An 18,564-nucleotide genomic window follows, 5' to 3' on the forward strand; every position below is an offset into this window, starting at 1 on the left:
ATCTCTGTCAATTGCATCTGAACAAATCAGAATAACTGAGATTCTGAATATCAGAATATTTAAGATGAAATGCGCAAAAATACTTCAGTAAAATACTACAAGGAAAACACTCTGTGATTTGCTTCAGGAATTTCACATGAACTGAGATGGAAATTGAAGGGACAGGGTCTCATTCCACATCAAGAAGTTGAAGAAAAGAAGCACTAATAAATGGGGACCATATTTTCAAAATATAAAGAACACCCTAAACACAGGTTTGTCTGCATTCAGAAAAACAGATGACTCATTTAAATAATCTTAATCAAGTCACACACAGTCATGACATAGAGGTGCAAATTCATTGCTGAATCTCCAATATATGATTTGAGAAGCCTTAAACAACTTTTTAAGATGATCTCCCACTTACTTGATCAGATCCCAACAATACTATTTCCTTCTGTGCTTTGTAAACTAATCCACAAGCACTTTATTTTCAACACTAAAAACAGAGGAAAATCCCTAACTCCAAAAGTCTGATGCATCCACTCATGGCAGTCCCATAAATAAGACAGTAACTTTACAATTCCAGTAAAATCACATCAGTCTGTAAAATGAGTATTTAAATATAGATACAAGGTGAGTGTTATCTGTAAGTTTAAAAATCAGTAAACAATTATCAGTAGAGATGCTGTTAACAGAAGTCAGTAGCCTCGGTACAAAATTCCAAGCTGTTGTCTTGCTGCTTGCACCTTTTGGACCAGCCCAGCTGCCCACCTGAGCTATTATCCTTGTTCACCACTTCAAACCAACATTTTTGGCTCCAGATAATCCCAAAGCCTAAATATCAGTGCAATTCAATGTTAATCAATGCTTGAAGCCACCTTTTGGCACACTAACTTGCTCTGCTGCCTGAACACCCATATATAAAGGGAAGAATTTATTCACTATTATTTTGAAACAAACCAGAAAACAAATAAACAAAAAAATCTGAACCAATGCTCCTTACTTAAGAGTTCCCTCAGAGAAACAGCAGCTGAAAACGGGAACCAGTTCCCTGTAATTTTACACAGAAATTCAGCAGGGAAAAGTGGTGCCCTGAAAAATAATGTGTACAAAGTAGGTCTGGATATCCACAGAGTAAAGATGGAGGCAATAAAGATTTACACACTGCAGGGCAATTCCAGCCAAGAGCCATGAAAATCTCAGCATGGGCTGAAGTTCCCTCTGTGCAAAATTTAAGAGAAAATATATCCCTTTATCTGCCAGCCAATTCAACTGAGATGCCTGTTCTGCAAACATTAGCTCAACACTGACATATTAACACCATCACTATGGGACACTAGATAATTTGGTCTCAGCTTATTCTAAATTTTTCCTAAAGGAAAGTCCTAATCTGGTTCACACCAACACTACAGTAAGAGCTTTTTGTGCAGTGGAAGGAGCTACCAGATACAGAAGTGATGTTCCAGTTGAGGCATAAAGGGCTGCAAGCAGGGAGGTAAAATATTCAACAGATAACTTGCACTACTCTCTAGAACTGCCTTTAAGTTTTTAGTACTTCCATTTGCAGGTCATTGGTCCTTAAGCATCCAGCTGCTGGAAGGGTTACAGCAGCAGGCAGCTCTATCCACAGAAGAGTAGCAGTTACTCCTCCTTTGACTTACACTTCCTCTAAAGTGTGGGGACAAGTGACCAAAGAGACTCAGTTATACCACAGCTAAGTAAGTGCTTGCACTTCAAGTGACCCTCCCAGACTGGATCTATCAGCAAACATTCAGGTGCCACAGAGCAGGTGAGCAAAGAAGTGACCATAAAAATAATCAGAAGTTATGCTCAGCACAGTTTACACCTGACCTTCAACATGAAAAAGGTAATGTGTAGGTTCAACTCCACATTATACCATGCACTTCTATACAGAAAGACTACCAGGTAAATCATGAACTACCCAAGAAAAAAAGGAGTAGCAAGTGGAGTAACCTATCCAGGTGGAGTCTGCTGTTACAGTAGCAGTCTTTGCAAAGAACTTATTATTTCCTGGAAAAAAACAACTGTCACTCAATACTTTCAGCAAATTCTACAGTGAAAAGTTCAGTGATTTATTTCATCCTAATGAAACCACAGTTGCATTCTCTGTAAGGCAATACATGAAGTCTCTTCAAGTCAACAAGTAGCATGGTTTGCGGATGAGGAGACACAATCAGATGCAACAATTCAGTGATAATTTTAAGCAGGCATTTTGGGTAAGACCTCCCAGCTGACTGTCTTTGAAGAAGGCTGTTTGTAGTTAGAATCTTTTACAGTTAGACCTTAAGGTGCTGAAATCCTTTTAGCAGTTGGAATGACAATTAGGATGGTACAGTTCAACCCCAACATGGAAATAGTTTTCCTTGCATATAATTGAAGTTTTCCTTGTGGTTACTTGGATCAATCTGTCCTGCAAAATGATGAAGCAACTTCTGTCAAGTCATCCAGTCAGCACTGAAAGCATCAGGGATTCTTAGAATCTTATTTATTTTCTTCCTACTGCTTAGATTTAGCTTTATGTTAGCAAGAAGTGCAGATTTAATATGACCAGAGCTCTGCTTAATTTAGGCAGATGTGATAAATCCACACAATTAAAACCCCCTGCTAAGACAGTATTATGAAGCTATTGTTTGCATTGCTGATACATTAAAATTCTACCTGAAATGACATTTTGATGGTAACTGTATCAGCTTTGCTAATAAAGTTGTACTCAACTGCAGGGCTAAGTACCCTACAGAAATATTTAAAAGCTAGTGTTGCTTTGTAAAAATGCAAAGCAATCCAGAGCAAGAGCTAAAATGTCACCTGTCACAAAGTGACAATCGTTGGTACAGTATCAGTACAGTGAGAAAACCTACTGGAACTTGGGAGCTTTGTAAACCAAAAGTTTCACTTGAAAAGATAAAACTATACAGAAATTGCCAATTACTCTTAAAACGAACATCAATTTGTAAAAAACACTGGACGAAACATAACAATTGATTTATTATTTACATTAATGCCCACAGGGGTTGTAAAAATTGTAACAGAAACCTGGAAAAGGCTGAATTTTAGCATTTGACTATTCCTCTAACATCCATATAAAAACATCTCCAACAGGATTCTTAAGTTTCTAAAAGCCTCTAGGAGATATTTTGCAAGACACAAGTTCTGATATTAAAAACACCCCTTTCCTGAAAAGCAAAAGAAAATATGCGACATCCCTCCTTCCAAAACAAAACAGAGGTAAAAGGGACTGGTTTTAACTTAATAAAAGTTAGATGTCTAGCCAAGTTCTGTTTAAGCATTAAGTGCACTATTTGAGTGTCACCTCAACTGGAAATATTTCATTCATTCAGTACTCTAAAAATATATCACCTTCTTAAATTCTTCTCAAGTATGTACTCAATATTTGAGATTTTCCAACAACCTCAAGTAAGTTCTTCAGGTTAACTTAATAACAAATCCTAGGTAGGATAAGCCCTTTCTGTTAGCTCTAAACAAATTTTGGCTTTATGTAAGAAGCCACTTTAATACAAGGCACTATCTTCTTCGTTTTCTTCATTGCTAATAAATTTCTTGTGCAGGATTGAAATAAAATAAAATCTCTATGAAGGTTTTTTTTCCTGTCTTAGGAATAACAGCATTTGGCAAGATGGCTTTTTTGTTAACTGTGCCAGTGATTATCTGAGAAGGCTCAGGATTGTCTGCAGAGCCCCAGCACTGCAGCTCCATTCATATGTGAATTTTCTGCTCACATCTGCAGATATGCACACGCAGATGCATGTCTGTGAGATGTCTGTGTTCCAGCCACACAAACAGCATGAGGTTCTCAGTTACAGGATAGGGAATGCCTGTGCTACCCCACATCCACTCCCCAGGTCACAGCACCCACTCACTGCCCCAAGTCTGGGGATACTGAACACTTAACACAGGCTTTCTTTATCCAGAAGTTAGTCCCCAAAGTTAAACAGGTGTTAGTATAAACAAACCAACCCCAAAGAGTTTAAAAAGTTTTCAGGCTAAAAATTCTTTCCCCTTCCCAAATCTGTCATTGACACTCTCTTGGCTCCGGTTACACCGTGTTTCCAGAGCTGGTGACGGCAGAGCTTGAAATTCTGCTGTGAAAACACACAAAACTGGTCAAGAGGCTTGAACGTTAATGCCTGCAGCACAGCACAACTCAGATAACACTACAGAGATGGGCTCCATGCCCTGAAAGACCTGTTCAGCTTTGGTCAATTCACAACCACACCACAAATCCTTATATATAGCTCATGGCCATTTAACTACTGAAAAGTTTAAGCAGCTTAACCCTGGCTCCCCAATTAACCAAATACAGATGGTAGGAACTCTGGCAGAGGACTCAAGCAATATCATGGCAGAGAACTGATAGAAACTTTTAATACCACCACTGAGTTTCATTGTGAAAATCAGCAAAAACAAATAACCAAATGGATAAAGATGGGGCAGAAACAGGGAGTTTGTACAACTACACTGATTTCAACACAAGCAGAGCATGAGCCTTGGACCAAACAATATCAAGAAAGACTGGGGAAGAACTGGAGTGCTAGACTGTATCTTCTCCTCTCAAATCCAGGCACCTTCATGTGCATTTTTAACTTCTAATACTATACAGTTACTAAATTCATCCTAAAGATGTAATAGTTCACAATAGCAAAACCAGGTTTTAACACAAGAGATAGGCATCCATGTAGCATATAAAGGAAATATATAAATAAATCATCCATATACTCATATAAAGGAAATATAAATAAATATTGCTTCTGCCTGAAACCCTATCTGAAATCTGATTGGATGACTCAGGGTCCTACACACCTTAACAGCACAGTAGAGGTTAAAGAATCAAACACCAGCTATGTGAAGGTCTTCCCTACTCTACAGGCTGCCAAGACCCCTGAAAGCAAATGCATACACTGTGTACCTACACCTATACTTCATTTATTTAAAGGGAAATAAAATCCCATGTAGAATTCAGTAACTTTGAGGTGGTGACTTAACAGAGGAATTCATCAAAATGCTGATATTCTCATATGTATTTCATGCCAGTTTAGGTTAGGAAATGTACTGTTCTTACAAAGACACTTTCTTACATTAATTCACACTGATTTAAAATACCCTTCTTTGATTCTGCAGCATTAATTCCTCCAATTGCATTAGAACAAAGGCCAAAGCTATTCTCCAGTAATTGCAACACACAAAGGCAAATGCTCAAGAGTACTAGTTTTTTCAGAGCTTTCATTGATATAATTGTAGATTAGGAAAAGTAAGTGGGAAAAAAAAAGCTTAAAAAGAATTTTCATCCAACACTGTTACAAACACAATCCATAATTATTTCCTGTGAATTTTTGAACACCTCAAGTTACAATCTTAATTTCAACAGTGTTCCTGTGTTCATACCTTGACATCTATTTTTAAGTGATATGCATGAGACAGCACTCTCAAAGAATAACTTCCTTAGCAAAATGACTTTCCATCCTTTAGGTTAGATGCTCTAGAAGAAGAAAAGTCACACAGAAGCAATCTATAAAAGAGGGGCCTATTTTTCACTATCCCTTTACTTCTTAAGAATTATTTGAATATTTTGTCATTGTAAACAAACTAATGTAGCAGAGCCAAATTGTACGAAATGGTAGAAATCCAAAGCTTCTGAGAACATTAATGAAACAAGCTGAACATTCCAGGAAAGATACTTAAGAGCACACCTAAGCTATAAATACTTTAGAAGTGTAAGAAAATTGGGAATGAATAGAGAAGCATGTATTATTTAGAAAAATATCTTAGTATCTTAGAAGTAAAGGAAATGTCATGCTATTTCTGAGTATAAAAACATCTTAATTTGTCCTGCTTTTAGTTGAGGAGGTGACAGTATGCAAACACAGGCAGAGAACAGGTGTTACCAGTGTGCAGGTGGCTCCTTGAACCCAGCTAAAAGCAGTGCTCACACCTCAGGAGGGCAGAGTGTACACAGTGACCTCACCAAAACAGTGACCTCATCCAAACACAGCCCTCCAAGAACAAAACCACGTTGTAGCTTTAGGTCTGGCTGATAGCAGTGAGTGGGGGTTCTCAGTGAACTTCCACTGCAAGTAAAAGCATCTGTCCCAATTTACTGAAAGGAAATATTAAGGACTGCCTGTACAAAACAGACATTTTCAGCACTATTGTCCTGGGTTGGTGTTGTGTCTGCTCCTCTCCCGCCCCCACACCTCTCTGTCTGCATGGAGCTGCCGCCGGTGCCCTTTCCCCCCCCCGGGGGGGTGGTGACCCGGGGCTGGGCTGCTGGGCTTGCTCGGCTGCCTGGCTGCTGCTTGCTGCTGCTGCTGCCTGGCTGCTGCTGCCCGGCTGCTGCTGCCCCACTGCTGCTGCCCTGGCACTGCCTCGGCTCTGCCCCGGCTGCTGCCTTCCCCTCCCCCTTCTCTCCTTCAGCTCCAAGATCTGTACCGGCTCCGGACGGGACCTGGACATCAGAGACTGCCTCTGGAGCCTGCCCAAGAAGCTTCTCACCCAGCAGTGACCGTCTCTCACTTCGGTGAAAACATTTCTTTTGTCATCTGGGATTGTACTTTCCTGTTGCTGGGAAGTGTTTTTCTTGTGTTTGTTAATAAACAAGTTTTTTCCACTTTTCCCCCCGAGTAAAATTCTCTCCGAGCCCAGTGGGGGGGAGGAATCGTAAGGGGGGCTTATTCTCTGGGGGCCTCCTTTGGAGGCTTTCCCCCAGTTTTGTCCTAAACTTGGACAAATAATTTGGTGGCCCGTACGGGGAACCGAAGAAAGTGGAAAAAACTGTGTAACTGTATATAATGCTGTTTGGAATGGATTTCAGTATGTGGTTCTGGATACTGGGGTTTTTTGAGGTTTTAATGCCTCTTTGATCTCTGGGGTTATTTTCCTGCCCGGAAATAGCTCCAGTACTGTCCCTTAATTGTAGTTTTTATACTAGAGGGATAATGACCAAAATATTGATTGGACTGGGCTTGGTTGCAATGGCTTGTAAGAGGTTTATGAAGATGCTGGAATCGGTTCCAGGGATATCTTCTGGATCCTGGTTATGGATATGCATCCAGTTTGTTAGAGGAGAAGCAGGGGAGGAGGCTTTTCAGCCTTTGCTTCCCTTTGTCTCCTCTGAATTTTTTACATTGTTATTAGGATATGTGCAGTTCTCCTTTAGTATTAAAGAGATCATCTTTCTGATGTTTAATGTTGTAAGCTTCCTCTACACAGTTTACAGTTTATATAAAATCAAGGCTGAGATTTCTAGAGGTGCTGGTGCAACTCCTGATTTAGCAGCAGGACAAAGTGTGAGGAGTCCTGAGTGGTGTGGAAAATGGCAGGACCTGGGCCAGATGTTAAAGGAATTTTCTGATCCTATGGTTTGGGACTTTTCACATGAGCAAATTCAGAACCCGGCTGAGGTGGTAAAATATTTGAAAGAGAAATGCCACAATAGCTCTAGGGAAAAAAAGATTACTGCAGTGAGCTGGGCTCTGGCGTATGCTTATCGTACCCTGTTAGATAGTGGAGAACAACAAACAAAGGAAAGGGAACAGGGAGATAACATAGCTACTCTGCCAGCTACTCAGGCTGTAGTTAACACCCCAGGCTCGAGAACAGGGACGAAATTAGAAAGCAAGCTTCAACCCATGGCTGTGGCTACCAGTACAAGGAGTGGGAAGTGCACCAAGAAGACCGATCGGCCAGTGGAGGATGATGATGAGGATGCAGGAGAAGGACCTTCAACGCCTCCTGATATTAAATCAAGAGTTAAAACAACGGGTGTGAGATCAGAGACTACTAATGAGTCCCTTTCCCTAAAAGATCTTCGGGGTTTAAGAAAGGATTATACAAGGCAGCCTGATGAATCCATAATTAGTTGGCTGGTCCGGCTTTGGGATGCGGCAGGCGAGGCTACCATCCTAGATGGCACTGAAGTGAGACATTTGGGATCCCTGTCTCATGATCCGGTCATCGATCAAGGTATGATGAGGGAGGCTAACCCTCAAAGCCTCTGGGCACGTGTTTTAGACAGCGTGGCACAAAGATATCTGTGTGCCGATGACCTGTATATGCAGCAGACCAAGTGGAAAACCATAGAGCAAGGGATCCAACGTCTGAGGGAGCTGGCAGTGGCGGAGATTATTTTTTCAGATGATATAACAACTAGGAACCCAGACCTGGTACCATGCACCCCTGTAATGTGGAGGAAGCTGGTGCGACTCGGGCCATCTGAATACGCGTCTGCTTTGGCAATAATGAAGTGGGAAGAGATCTATGAAACGGTGCTGGACATGGCGAAGAAGCTCCGGGCATACGCGGATGCTGGCATGGCCCAACCCATGCCAGAATCGCCGCCGTGGAAACACGCTTGCAAAATTTAGAGGACAAGATAGAGGAAAATCATAAGAGGCTCAGGGAGGAAATTAAGGAGGACCTCCTCCAAATTTCAGCTGTGCAAATTAGACGTCCTGGCACTCAACGTAGATGTTCTCCCGATGGGGAGAGGAGGTACACTCCCCGGGCCGAGCTATGGTTTTTCCTGCAGGATTCTGGAGAGAACATGAGGAAGTGGGATGGAAAGCCTACGGCTGCTCTGGCATGACAGGTGAGGGATTTGAAGGAAGGCAAGATTGAAAGAGGAAGTTCCATCTGAAGGAGAGCCGCTCCTGTTGCCCGTACCCAAAGTGCCAAATATGATAGTGATAATGACATGTCTGACCCTCTCGAAGGAACTTCTAAGATGCATGCCCCAGGAAAGAAAGATAAACAGGCTTAGAGGGGCCCTGCCTCTAGCCAGGGTGAGGCGAGGGAAAATCGTGTCTTTTGGACTGTGTGGATTCGGTGGCCTGGCACATCAAAACCACAGAAGTACAGAGCTTTAGTTGACACAGGTGCCCAATGTACGATAATTCCATCAAGATACGTGGGGGAAGAATCCGTTTCTATCGCTGGTGTGACAGGTGGCTCGCAGGACTTCACCCTGGTGGAAGCTGAAGTGAGTTTAACTGGAAGGGAATGGAAGAAACATCTTAGTGTGACTGGTCCAGAGGCCCCATGCATTTTGGGCATAGATTACCTTCGGAGCGGGTATTTTAAGGACCCAAAAGGCCTTAAGTGGGCATTCGGGACAGCGGCTGTAATGGCAGAACACATCCGCCAATTGAACACCCTGCCTGGACTAGCTGAGAATCCCATTACAGTAGGACTTCTGAAAGGAGAAGAGCAACGAGTACCAATTGCCACTTCAATAGTACATCGCCGGCAATATAGGACAACTCGAGATGCTGTGATCCCAATCCATAAGATGATCCGTGAGCTGGAGAGCCAAGGGGTGGTGAGCAAAACCCACTCACCCTTCAACAGCCCCATCTGGCCTGTGCGAAAATCTAATGGAGAATGGAGACTGACTGTGGACTATCGTGCCTTGAATGAAGTGACTCCACCGCTGAGCGCTGCCATGCCGGACATGCTGGAGCTGCAGTACGAGCTGGAGTCCAAGGCAGCAAGGTGGTATGTCACCATTGACATTGCCAATGCGTTTTTCTCCATTCCTCTGGCCGCAAAGTGCAGGCCTCAGTTTGCTTTCACCTGGAGGGGCGTGCAGTACACCTGGAACCGACTGCCCCAGGGGTGGAAACACAGTCCCACCATCTGTCATGGACTGATCCAGGCTGCACTGGAAAAGGGTGAGGCTCCGGAACATCTACAATATGTCGATGACATCATCGAATGGGGGAACACAGCAGCAGAAATGTTTGAGAAAGGAGAGAAAATCATTCAAATCCTCCTGGAAGCCGGCTTCGCCATCAAGAAGAGTAAGGTTAAGGGACCTGCACGTGAGATCCAGTTCCTGGGAGTGAAGTGGCAAGATGGACGGCGTCAGATTCCTACTGATGTCATTAACAAAATTACAGCTATGTCCCCGCCTACTAACAAGAAGGAGACACAAGCTTTCCTAGGTGCCATAGGCTTTTGGAGAATGTACATCCCTGAGTACAGCCAGATTGTGAGCCCTCTCCACCAGGTCACTCGCAAGAAGAACGATTTCCACTGGGGCCCTGAACAACAACAAGCTTTTGCCCAGATCAAGCAGGAGATCGCTCATGCAGTGGCCCTTGGCCCAGTCAGGATGGGACCAGAGGTAAAGAATGTGCTCTACTCTGCAGCTGGGAACCATGGCCTGTCCTGGAGCCTGTGGCAGAAGGTGCCTGGTGAGACCCGAGGCCGACCCCTGGGATTTTGGAGCAGAAGTTACAGAGGGTCTGAAGGCAATTACACCCCAATGGAGAAGGAAATTTTGGCCGCCTATGAGGGAGTCCAAGCCGCTTCAGAAGTCATTGGTACGGAAGCACAGCTTCTCCTGGCACCCCGACTACCGGTGCTGGGGTGGATGTTCAGCGGAAAGGTTCCCTCAACCCACCATGCCACCAGTGCCACGTGGAGCAAGTGGATAGCCCTCATCACTCAGCGTGCCAGAATCGGGAAACTAAATCGTCCTGGGATTCTAGAAATAATTACAAACTGGCCCGAAGGTGAAAGTTTCGGTGTCGCTGATGAAGAACAAGAACCAGTGACACGGGCTGAAGAAGCTCCACCATACAACGAGCTACCGGCAGAGGAAACACGCTATGCTCTATTCACTGATGGCTCCTGTCGCGTCGTGGGGATGAATCGTAGATGGAAAGCAGCTGTATGGAGCCCCACACGACAGGTTGCAGAGGCCACTGAAGGAGAGGGTGGATCTAGTCAATTCGCAGAACTCAAAGCTGTCCAACTGGCCCTTAACATCGCAGAGAGAGAGAAATGGCCGAAACTCTATTTATACACCGATTCCTGGGTGGTAGCCAATGCTCTGTGGGGATGGTTGAAGAGGTGGAAAGAGGCGAACTGGCAGCGCAGAGGAAAACCAGTTTGGGCTGCTGAAGAGTGGAAAGACATCGCTACTCGATTAGAGAGACTACCTGTAAAAGTTCGCCATGTAGACGCCCATGTCCCCAGAAAGAGAGCCAATGAGGAGCAGCAAAATAATCAGCAAGTAGATCAAGCTGCAAGGATAGGGGTGTCGAAGATAGACTTAGATTGGGAGCACAAGGGAGAGTTGTTCCTAGCTCGATGGGTCCATGATGCCTCGGGTCATCAGGGCAGAGATGCCACCTACAAGTGGGCACGAGACCGAGGGGTGGATCTAACCATGGACAGCATCTCTCAGGTTATCCATGACTGTGACACGTGCGCTGCCATTAAGCAAGCCAAGCGGGTGAAGCCCCTCTGGTATGGGGGGCGGTGGTCCAAGTATAAGTAGGGAGAGGCCTGGCAGATAGATTACATCACACTGCCTCAGACCCTCCAAGGCAAGCGCTACGTCCTGACCATGGTGGAAGCCACAACTGGATGGTTAGAGACGTACCCAGTGTCTCATGCTACAGCCCGCAACACCATCCTGGGCCTGGAAAAGCAGGTCCTGTGGAGGCATGGCACCCCTGAGAGGATCGAGTCAGACAATGGGACTCATTTTAAGAACAATCTCATTAACACCTGGGCTAGAGAACACGGTATTGAGTGGGTGTACCACATCCCTTACCATGCACCAGCTGCAGGTAAAGTGGAAAGGTACAATGGATTACTGAAAACCACCTTGAAGGCATTGGGTGGGGGGTCCTTTAAAAACTGGGAACAACATCTAGCAAAGGCTACTTGGTTAGTTAACACCACAGGTTCCATCAACCGAGCAGGTCCTGCCCAGTCTGACTCCCTTAATACAGTGGATGGAGATAAAGTCCCAGTGGCCCATGTCAGAGGTTTGTTAGGAAAGGCAGTATGGGTTAATCCTGCCTCGAGTACAGGCAAACCTATTCGTGGGATTGTCTTTGCTCAAGGACCAGGATGCATATGGTGGATAATGCAGGAAGATGGAACAACACGGTGTGTACCACAGGGAGAACTGATTGTAGGATGAGACAGAAAGACATATGTAAGTGTTGAAGGTCTGAATAAGTGAAATGAGAGGAAATGTGTAAGTGATGAAGGTTTGAGCAAGTCGGATGAAAGCTTTACGTTGTAGTTAGTGGGTGTATATCCCAATCGTGTGTAACGTTCACGATGTGGGATAAGGGGTGGAATGTCCTGGGTTGGTGTTGTGTCTGCTTCTCTCCCGCCCCCACACCTCTCTGTCTGCATGGAGCTGCCGCCAGTGCCCTTTCCCCCCCCGGGGGGGTGGTGCCCCGGGGCTGGGCTGCTGGGCTTGCTCGGCTGCTGCTTGCTGCTCGCTTGCTTCTGCCCCGCTGCTGCTGCCCCGCTGCTGCTGCCCTGGCACTGCCTCGGCTCTGCCCCGGCTGCTGCCTTCCCCTCCCCCTTCTCTCCTTCAGCTCCAAGATCTGTACCGGCTCCGGACAGGACCTGAGCATCAGAAACTGCCTCTGGAGCCTGCCCAAGAAGCTTCTCGCCCTTCCCAGCAGCGACCGTCTTTCACACTGGTGAAAACGTTTTTTGTCATCTGGGATTGTACTTTCCTGTTGCTGGGAAGTGTTTTTCTTGTGTTTGTTAATAAACAAGTTTTTTCCACTTTTTCCCCCGAGTAAAATTCTCTCCGAGCCCAGTGGGGGGGAGGAATTGTAAGGGGGGCTTATTCTCTGGGGGGCTCCTTTGGAGGCTTTCCCCCAGTTTTGTCCTAAACTTGGACAACTATTCATCTGTATTTTCACGTGTTGTCTCTCAAAAGTGTCTGCAATCAACAGAAATAAAATGGGGTTTTAAGGGCTCAAGCCATGTAAACTCTTTTTAGCCACCTGCCTAAGAATGAGATGAATTATATGCTTGAGGATTTCAGTTCTCTATGTGATTATAAAGAGCTCCAACTGTAATCAGCTCAAATGCAGCCATCTACATTATAAATGACTAAAACTTACAAGAGATTATTTCCTCCTGTTACATTCCTGAATTCAAGAGAGCATTTCCCATCCGACACTGTATATGGGACTGGACAAGTGTTTCTTCTTTCTTATTAGGATAGCCCTGGCACTGCTTGAAAAAGATTTCTCACCTTTTTAAAATCTTCTGTCCAGAAAACAAGCACCTATTTATATTATAGGAGGATGGCAACAGAACCAGAGGTACAGCTCCCTGATTCCAGCACAGACATGATCATCAGTTATGGAACACTGTTCCACAGCACTAGGAACAACTGTTTTGACGCAAGAACAAGAAATCAGTAAAAAAGAGGCTGTATCTTTGGTAGTATTTTTATATTTTGTTTCTTTTCAGAATGAGCTGAATGTACATAATCAGCCTCCAATTGCTGAAATTAAGAAAATAATCTGATAAAGGTCTCTGACCATGGCTGTCACATCACAGATTGGCCTATTTTGAGCAAACCCCATACCTGTCTTACTTTCTGCATTGCTGCTGCTTTAGGAATCATTCATTGCAATGAAAACCACTCAGTAAATTCTTCATACGTGAAATATTAATGACATTGATGTAAAAACCATGGCATGCTCTGCACCATTCCCAGAATGGACTGTCAGCCCTTCTCAGCATGGCATAACCAAAACATCCATCATTGCTTCAATGTGTGATTTAGCTCAGACTTGCTGATGGATTCCTATGGACAGTGTTGTTACACTGGTGGTGTTTTGATATTTAACAGAGGCAGATCCTATCAGATCCTCCAATATGAAAGGACTGGAAAGGTCTAAACACCTCTGAGCCCTCAAAACACGCTGATTAAAAGCAGCATTACAGTTAAAGGCACATTCAAGGTGCTGACATAGCAGAAACTCTGCCCATGCTTTGAAGAAGGATCATTTATCCGAAAAAGTCAAGTCCTATATAGGCTTATATGTAAAAAAGGTAGTCCTGTTTCTAGAGCAACAGGTTTAAATCCACCTTTATGGGCAAGGTGAGGAATAACACTCCTTTCAGTGCACACATTCAGGAGACATTTTCCTGACTGTCTTTTGAAGCTGTGTTGTAGAATACCATAAACCTCCTCCCTGCTGCAGTGACTGTACTAATTCCAAGTCCTGAGTAAACAGACTACTTCAAACACGATGGAGGAACTCAGCAGCTTCAATCAACTTCCTTAAATCCTGCCGAGGCAGCAGCACAGAATGCCAGACAACTTACATTTCCAAAAATTCTGCAGTAATAGATACTGCAAACCTCCAGACCTTACCCTCTTCTTCCATGAGTATTTCTAGAACCTCTGTCAAACCTTTTGTGTCATTCAAATTTTCATCATCAAGAAGCAGCAAAAATAACAACACTGTTGGACTGTCAAAACAGTGATATAACTGAGTATGGGGAAGCTGGAGGTGAAAGAGAATGGGAGAGGGGAATTTCTAACCACAAATGCTGATCTTGCACAAAATGCCCAAGTCATTTATACAAGTCTTCTAAAGTGGCAATTTTGTTCCAGCTTGTCAGGTCATGCTTGATCTAGAGAACAGAACTGAAAAATTCAGAGAGGAGACAAAGTAGGAAAATCCTATACTCTCCAAAATATATAAATGGTGACTAGTTCTCAGCTGTACCTTATGAAAAACTGCCTGTCAGCTCTGGCAAACCTTCCCTGCTAGGCTCTAATGGAGGTACAGAAATAATTTACCAGCGAAAAAAGGATTGACTACAGAGAATTTCTTAGGCATTTAGATAGAAAACATCCACAAATCATTGCCCTGAGAAAAGGACAATGATACATCTCAGTTTGGTTCTCCTGCACTGTGCAATCCCTGGGAATGGAAGCTGCCTGGATGCTGAGGAGTAGCACCATTCCTGATGGATGACTTTGAAGAGGAAAACTTTGCCACAGTAAAGAACCTACAGGGAACAGAGACAGGCAATGCACATTAAATAGTGGAAGCTGTCTAATGTGAACAGGTTCACTTAGACCAGCTACTTTGGTCTAATTTCATATGGCCTTCTCCTCAAGAAAACATATGAACAGCTCCTGAAAGCAGCATCATCTGACAGTCTGTGACCTTGTTTCCTTCCACAAAGGCTAAAAACCAAAACTGCTTTTAAAAATTCAATTTTCCAAAGAAATGTGAAGCACTGCAAGCGTCTTTCATCACCATAAATGCATAAAAATTGAACACCATTGAATTCTATCAAACAAATAATTCTAAGAAAAGTGACTGTGGTGAGAGCATTTGTCAGCCCTGGCTGCAAACAGGTGGATTTGAGAAGCACTTGTGTCCTGTCCTCCCTCCAGTTAAAAGATCTATGTGCAACAGGAAAAAAGAGCACCTCTTGTCACAGAAGAAACTCAGGAAGCAGAACTTCTCAAAAAAAGCACCACCCTAAATATACGAAGATAAATAATTTATCAAAATTTACTAGATTTTGACATTTTCAAGTATTTGAAAATTAGATTTCTATCTTCTGTCAAAGTCAGAAGCATTTAGAAATTATGCTCTTAAAACTGTCAGCAATTCACACTATCAAGTCAATATGGCATTTTAAATAGAAATCCCACTATAAAACTGTTTAAACTTGAATTGATTTGGGGAGTGGGGAGATAACAGAAAATCATGTCCTGCACTTCCTTCCACCTCCACTGAGGAAGAGGAGTACGAGAAGCTGTATCATTAATAGGGGGGGGGGGAATCTTCTTTTTCATATTTTCTCAGTTAATGTTGTATAAATGAAGTCACTCTCCTTCCCCTACATTTCTCAGATTCATTCTACAACAGTATTTTAGAACAGCACTGCTGCAGGCACAATCACCACTTAATTGTGCTAAAATCTTTATTAAAAGCCCAGGCTTTTGGGTGTGTTTGCAGCTCCTACCTATTGAAATTCCACTGGAGAGGGTGGAGCTCTCAGCCTGCCCTCGGGAAGGGACGTGGGGCTCCATGACGCTGTCATCCAGCAGGTGCCGCGGTCCTGCGTTGGGGAATGTCGCACTTTTGAATTCGGTGGTGTTCATCTTGTGTATGAAACTAGAAACCAACAAGGACACAGCTGTTACAACCTTGCCTTTGGTGCCTCTTAGGAGGTGTTTTAACATCCTGAAGGACTGCACGCACTGTGCTCCTAAAGCCAAATTAAATCATGGCCAAGCCATAAGCAATTGTGCACAAATAAATTATCGATAGCAACTGCCAGTTTTAAAACTGCACAGAACTCATGTAACAAAGAGGAAGTCAGGAGTACATTAACAATTACTTTCAGTATCTTATGCTATTTTTGTCTTCTATAGCATATCTGCAGCATTGCATTCTAGCTCATTAAAGGTGAATTTACATAATAGAAGCTATTCATTAATGGGTAGCTACAGTCCTGCATTTTAAAGACATGACAAGGGAAATAAGATAATCATCAAGATATTATAAGAAGTACACTTATATGGAAAAAGCCTGAAGCCATTACTAAACAGAGTTAGTCTACAAAGAAAGTCTAAAAAGGATGTCTTCCTGTAAAAATAACAATAAAGTAGAGATAAAATTTTGAATTTGAAATAACTACGGTGGCATTGAATTACTAAAAAGTGATAGTTTTGTCATTCAGAAAGAGCCATTCTGGTTAACTCATTGACTAGTCTTATCAAAACTTCAGCCTTCTTATTTTGATTAATTTCTCTTTGGTTGGGATACCAGCATTATAGTTCTGAGCTTGCTCCCTGGCCACAAATAGCTCTGTAAGTGAAGCACTGTGTACAAGTCATGCTACTTTTTACAAGCAAAGCTTTTGTATTGAAAGATGATACATCACTTAAAAAAAAAAAAAAAAAAAAAAAAAAAAGCTCAGGACTTTCAGGTTAAGTAAAATGCTGACTTGTATCCCAGACTGTGACATTTCCTATGTCCATGGGGTATCAGGTTCCGAGGTGAAGGGGGTGTTGGTGGCAGCAAAGCTCCTTCAGCTGCAACATTTTTCCGTCCACTTTGTGGAGATGCTCCAACTTCAGAGCCTGGAAAGAAAAAAAAGACATTACTCCCAAGTAATTTCAGAATTACTGTCAGGGTCACTTCTTAGAAAATCATGGAGAAGTTGCACAAAACTGCCTAAACTCCCTTTATAAGTGCTAATTGCAATAAAACTCATTGTTCTATTGATAATTAAACCCCCTGCACTTCAGGGTTTTTGCACAGGATTAAAACCAAACACACTTAGTTCAAAGACACTATCCAGTGAAAATATTTTGCAAGTCCTAAAGGTGGCTGCATTCACTACACCAATGCTGGGCACTTCTCACTGATTCTACATTTTCAAACTCCTGCCTTCAACCACTTTTGGCATTGACCAAGAAGAATGTTCATTTTTGGAAGCATATTATGCCATGAAATGTTTAGATGAAGGCCCTCCTGTCTAGACACAACAAAGAATGAATATTTAATAGCTCTTCACCCCAAATGACATTAACAACTTAGTGCCACAATACATACAAGAACCTAAAAAAATTACTCAGCTCCTTCTTTACAGATCACCTTTAGACTTTTTATTACAAACATGCAGTGTTTAAACTTCACACTTCTTTATAGCCTCAGGTAAATATTTTCCACATCTGCAATTCTAAAATAATGCACATGACAACCTCAGGTCTTCTTACATTTATTAAGCATTTACCTACTAAATCTTCTCTGGAAGCAGCAGAGTGGGGTGTGCTGGTCCCTGGTTCTATCTTTAATGAAAGTCTGCATTAAAGAAACATTAAAAATTACTTCATCAGGAAATAAAAATGTAAGTTTGTGAAGACGAATTTTTTAAATTTATGATTGCAAGCTGCCTGCTTCTGTGACTGCAAGAAATACTATGAAGGTAATACAAACAGTGCAGAGTTATCTTTAGCACACACAATATTCAAACTTGATTTTTCCTGCCTATTGCTTTAGTTCATACAGACCACCAAAACCTCCAGTGCCTCGGGGTAGCTGGCACACATATGAAACTGCTACTCCAGCTAAAATCTGCAAAAATAAAAATGAAAATAATACAGAACTTCTCCCTCCACCTTGGCTGAAATATTTATTCTTGGAATACTTAATATTTTAAATTTTTATATTAAGTGCACGAGTGTGCCAAGCACCAAGCCTTTTGTTTTTAATGGTCCAAAAGCCCAAATCCTCTTTTGTGTTTTGGAAAATAAATTATCAACTTGATTTCAGACATAATTTAAGGTTTTTCTGTAACTTTTTAATGCCATTTCCAGAAGGCTCACAAAGAAAGCAAACTACAGGAGTAGATAATTCCAGGAAGATTAAGTATATCTTGTCCACACAGTTTGCAGAACTAAAATCTTTAAAACTACTAACACTGAAAAAGGATATATTAAATTTTGGAGAGAAAACGTTTAAAGTTTGACAGGTCCTCTCCCTCCCATTCCCAGACAGTATAGCAACGATTCATTAAAATTTTATCATTTAATTTTTTAAAATGAAATCTTTTAGGAACAAAACACATGCATTCAAGTCATAGTCACTGTTCTCTAACTTCAACCTTTTTGCTGGCAGACACCTTAGGGGATGAAAAGTAGAAGAGCCAGTTGTTCTTAAGTAAGAACAATTCTTCAAATACAGTCCTCGGCCATAAAAACATTCAGCTTGGAGATGTACAAAACCCATC

At 42.6% G+C, this 18,564-nt stretch overlaps 1 protein-coding gene across 4 annotated transcripts in view; it reads right to left on the reverse strand.

Annotated features, from left to right (window-relative positions):
- RALGPS2 (Ral GEF with PH domain and SH3 binding motif 2) overlaps window positions 1-18,564 on the reverse strand; it is a 119,581-nt gene that overhangs the window by 22,563 nt on the left and 78,454 nt on the right. For all 4 annotated transcript variants that reach the window (XM_056497738.1, XM_056497736.1, XM_056497739.1 and 1 more), the window contains exons 11-13: window positions 17,569-17,636; window positions 16,777-16,912; window positions 15,790-15,941 (exon numbers count right to left, since the gene is read on the reverse strand). In XM_056497738.1, coding sequence (XP_056353713.1) covers window positions 15,790-15,941; window positions 16,777-16,912; window positions 17,569-17,636 — 356 coding nt within the window. The remainder of the gene's footprint in view (window positions 1-15,789; window positions 15,942-16,776; window positions 16,913-17,568; window positions 17,637-18,564) is intronic.

Source organism: Oenanthe melanoleuca, chromosome 8 (assembly GCF_029582105.1).
Source record: "Oenanthe melanoleuca isolate GR-GAL-2019-014 chromosome 8, OMel1.0, whole genome shotgun sequence".
Taxonomy (NCBI): Eukaryota; Metazoa; Chordata; class Aves; order Passeriformes; family Muscicapidae; genus Oenanthe; species Oenanthe melanoleuca.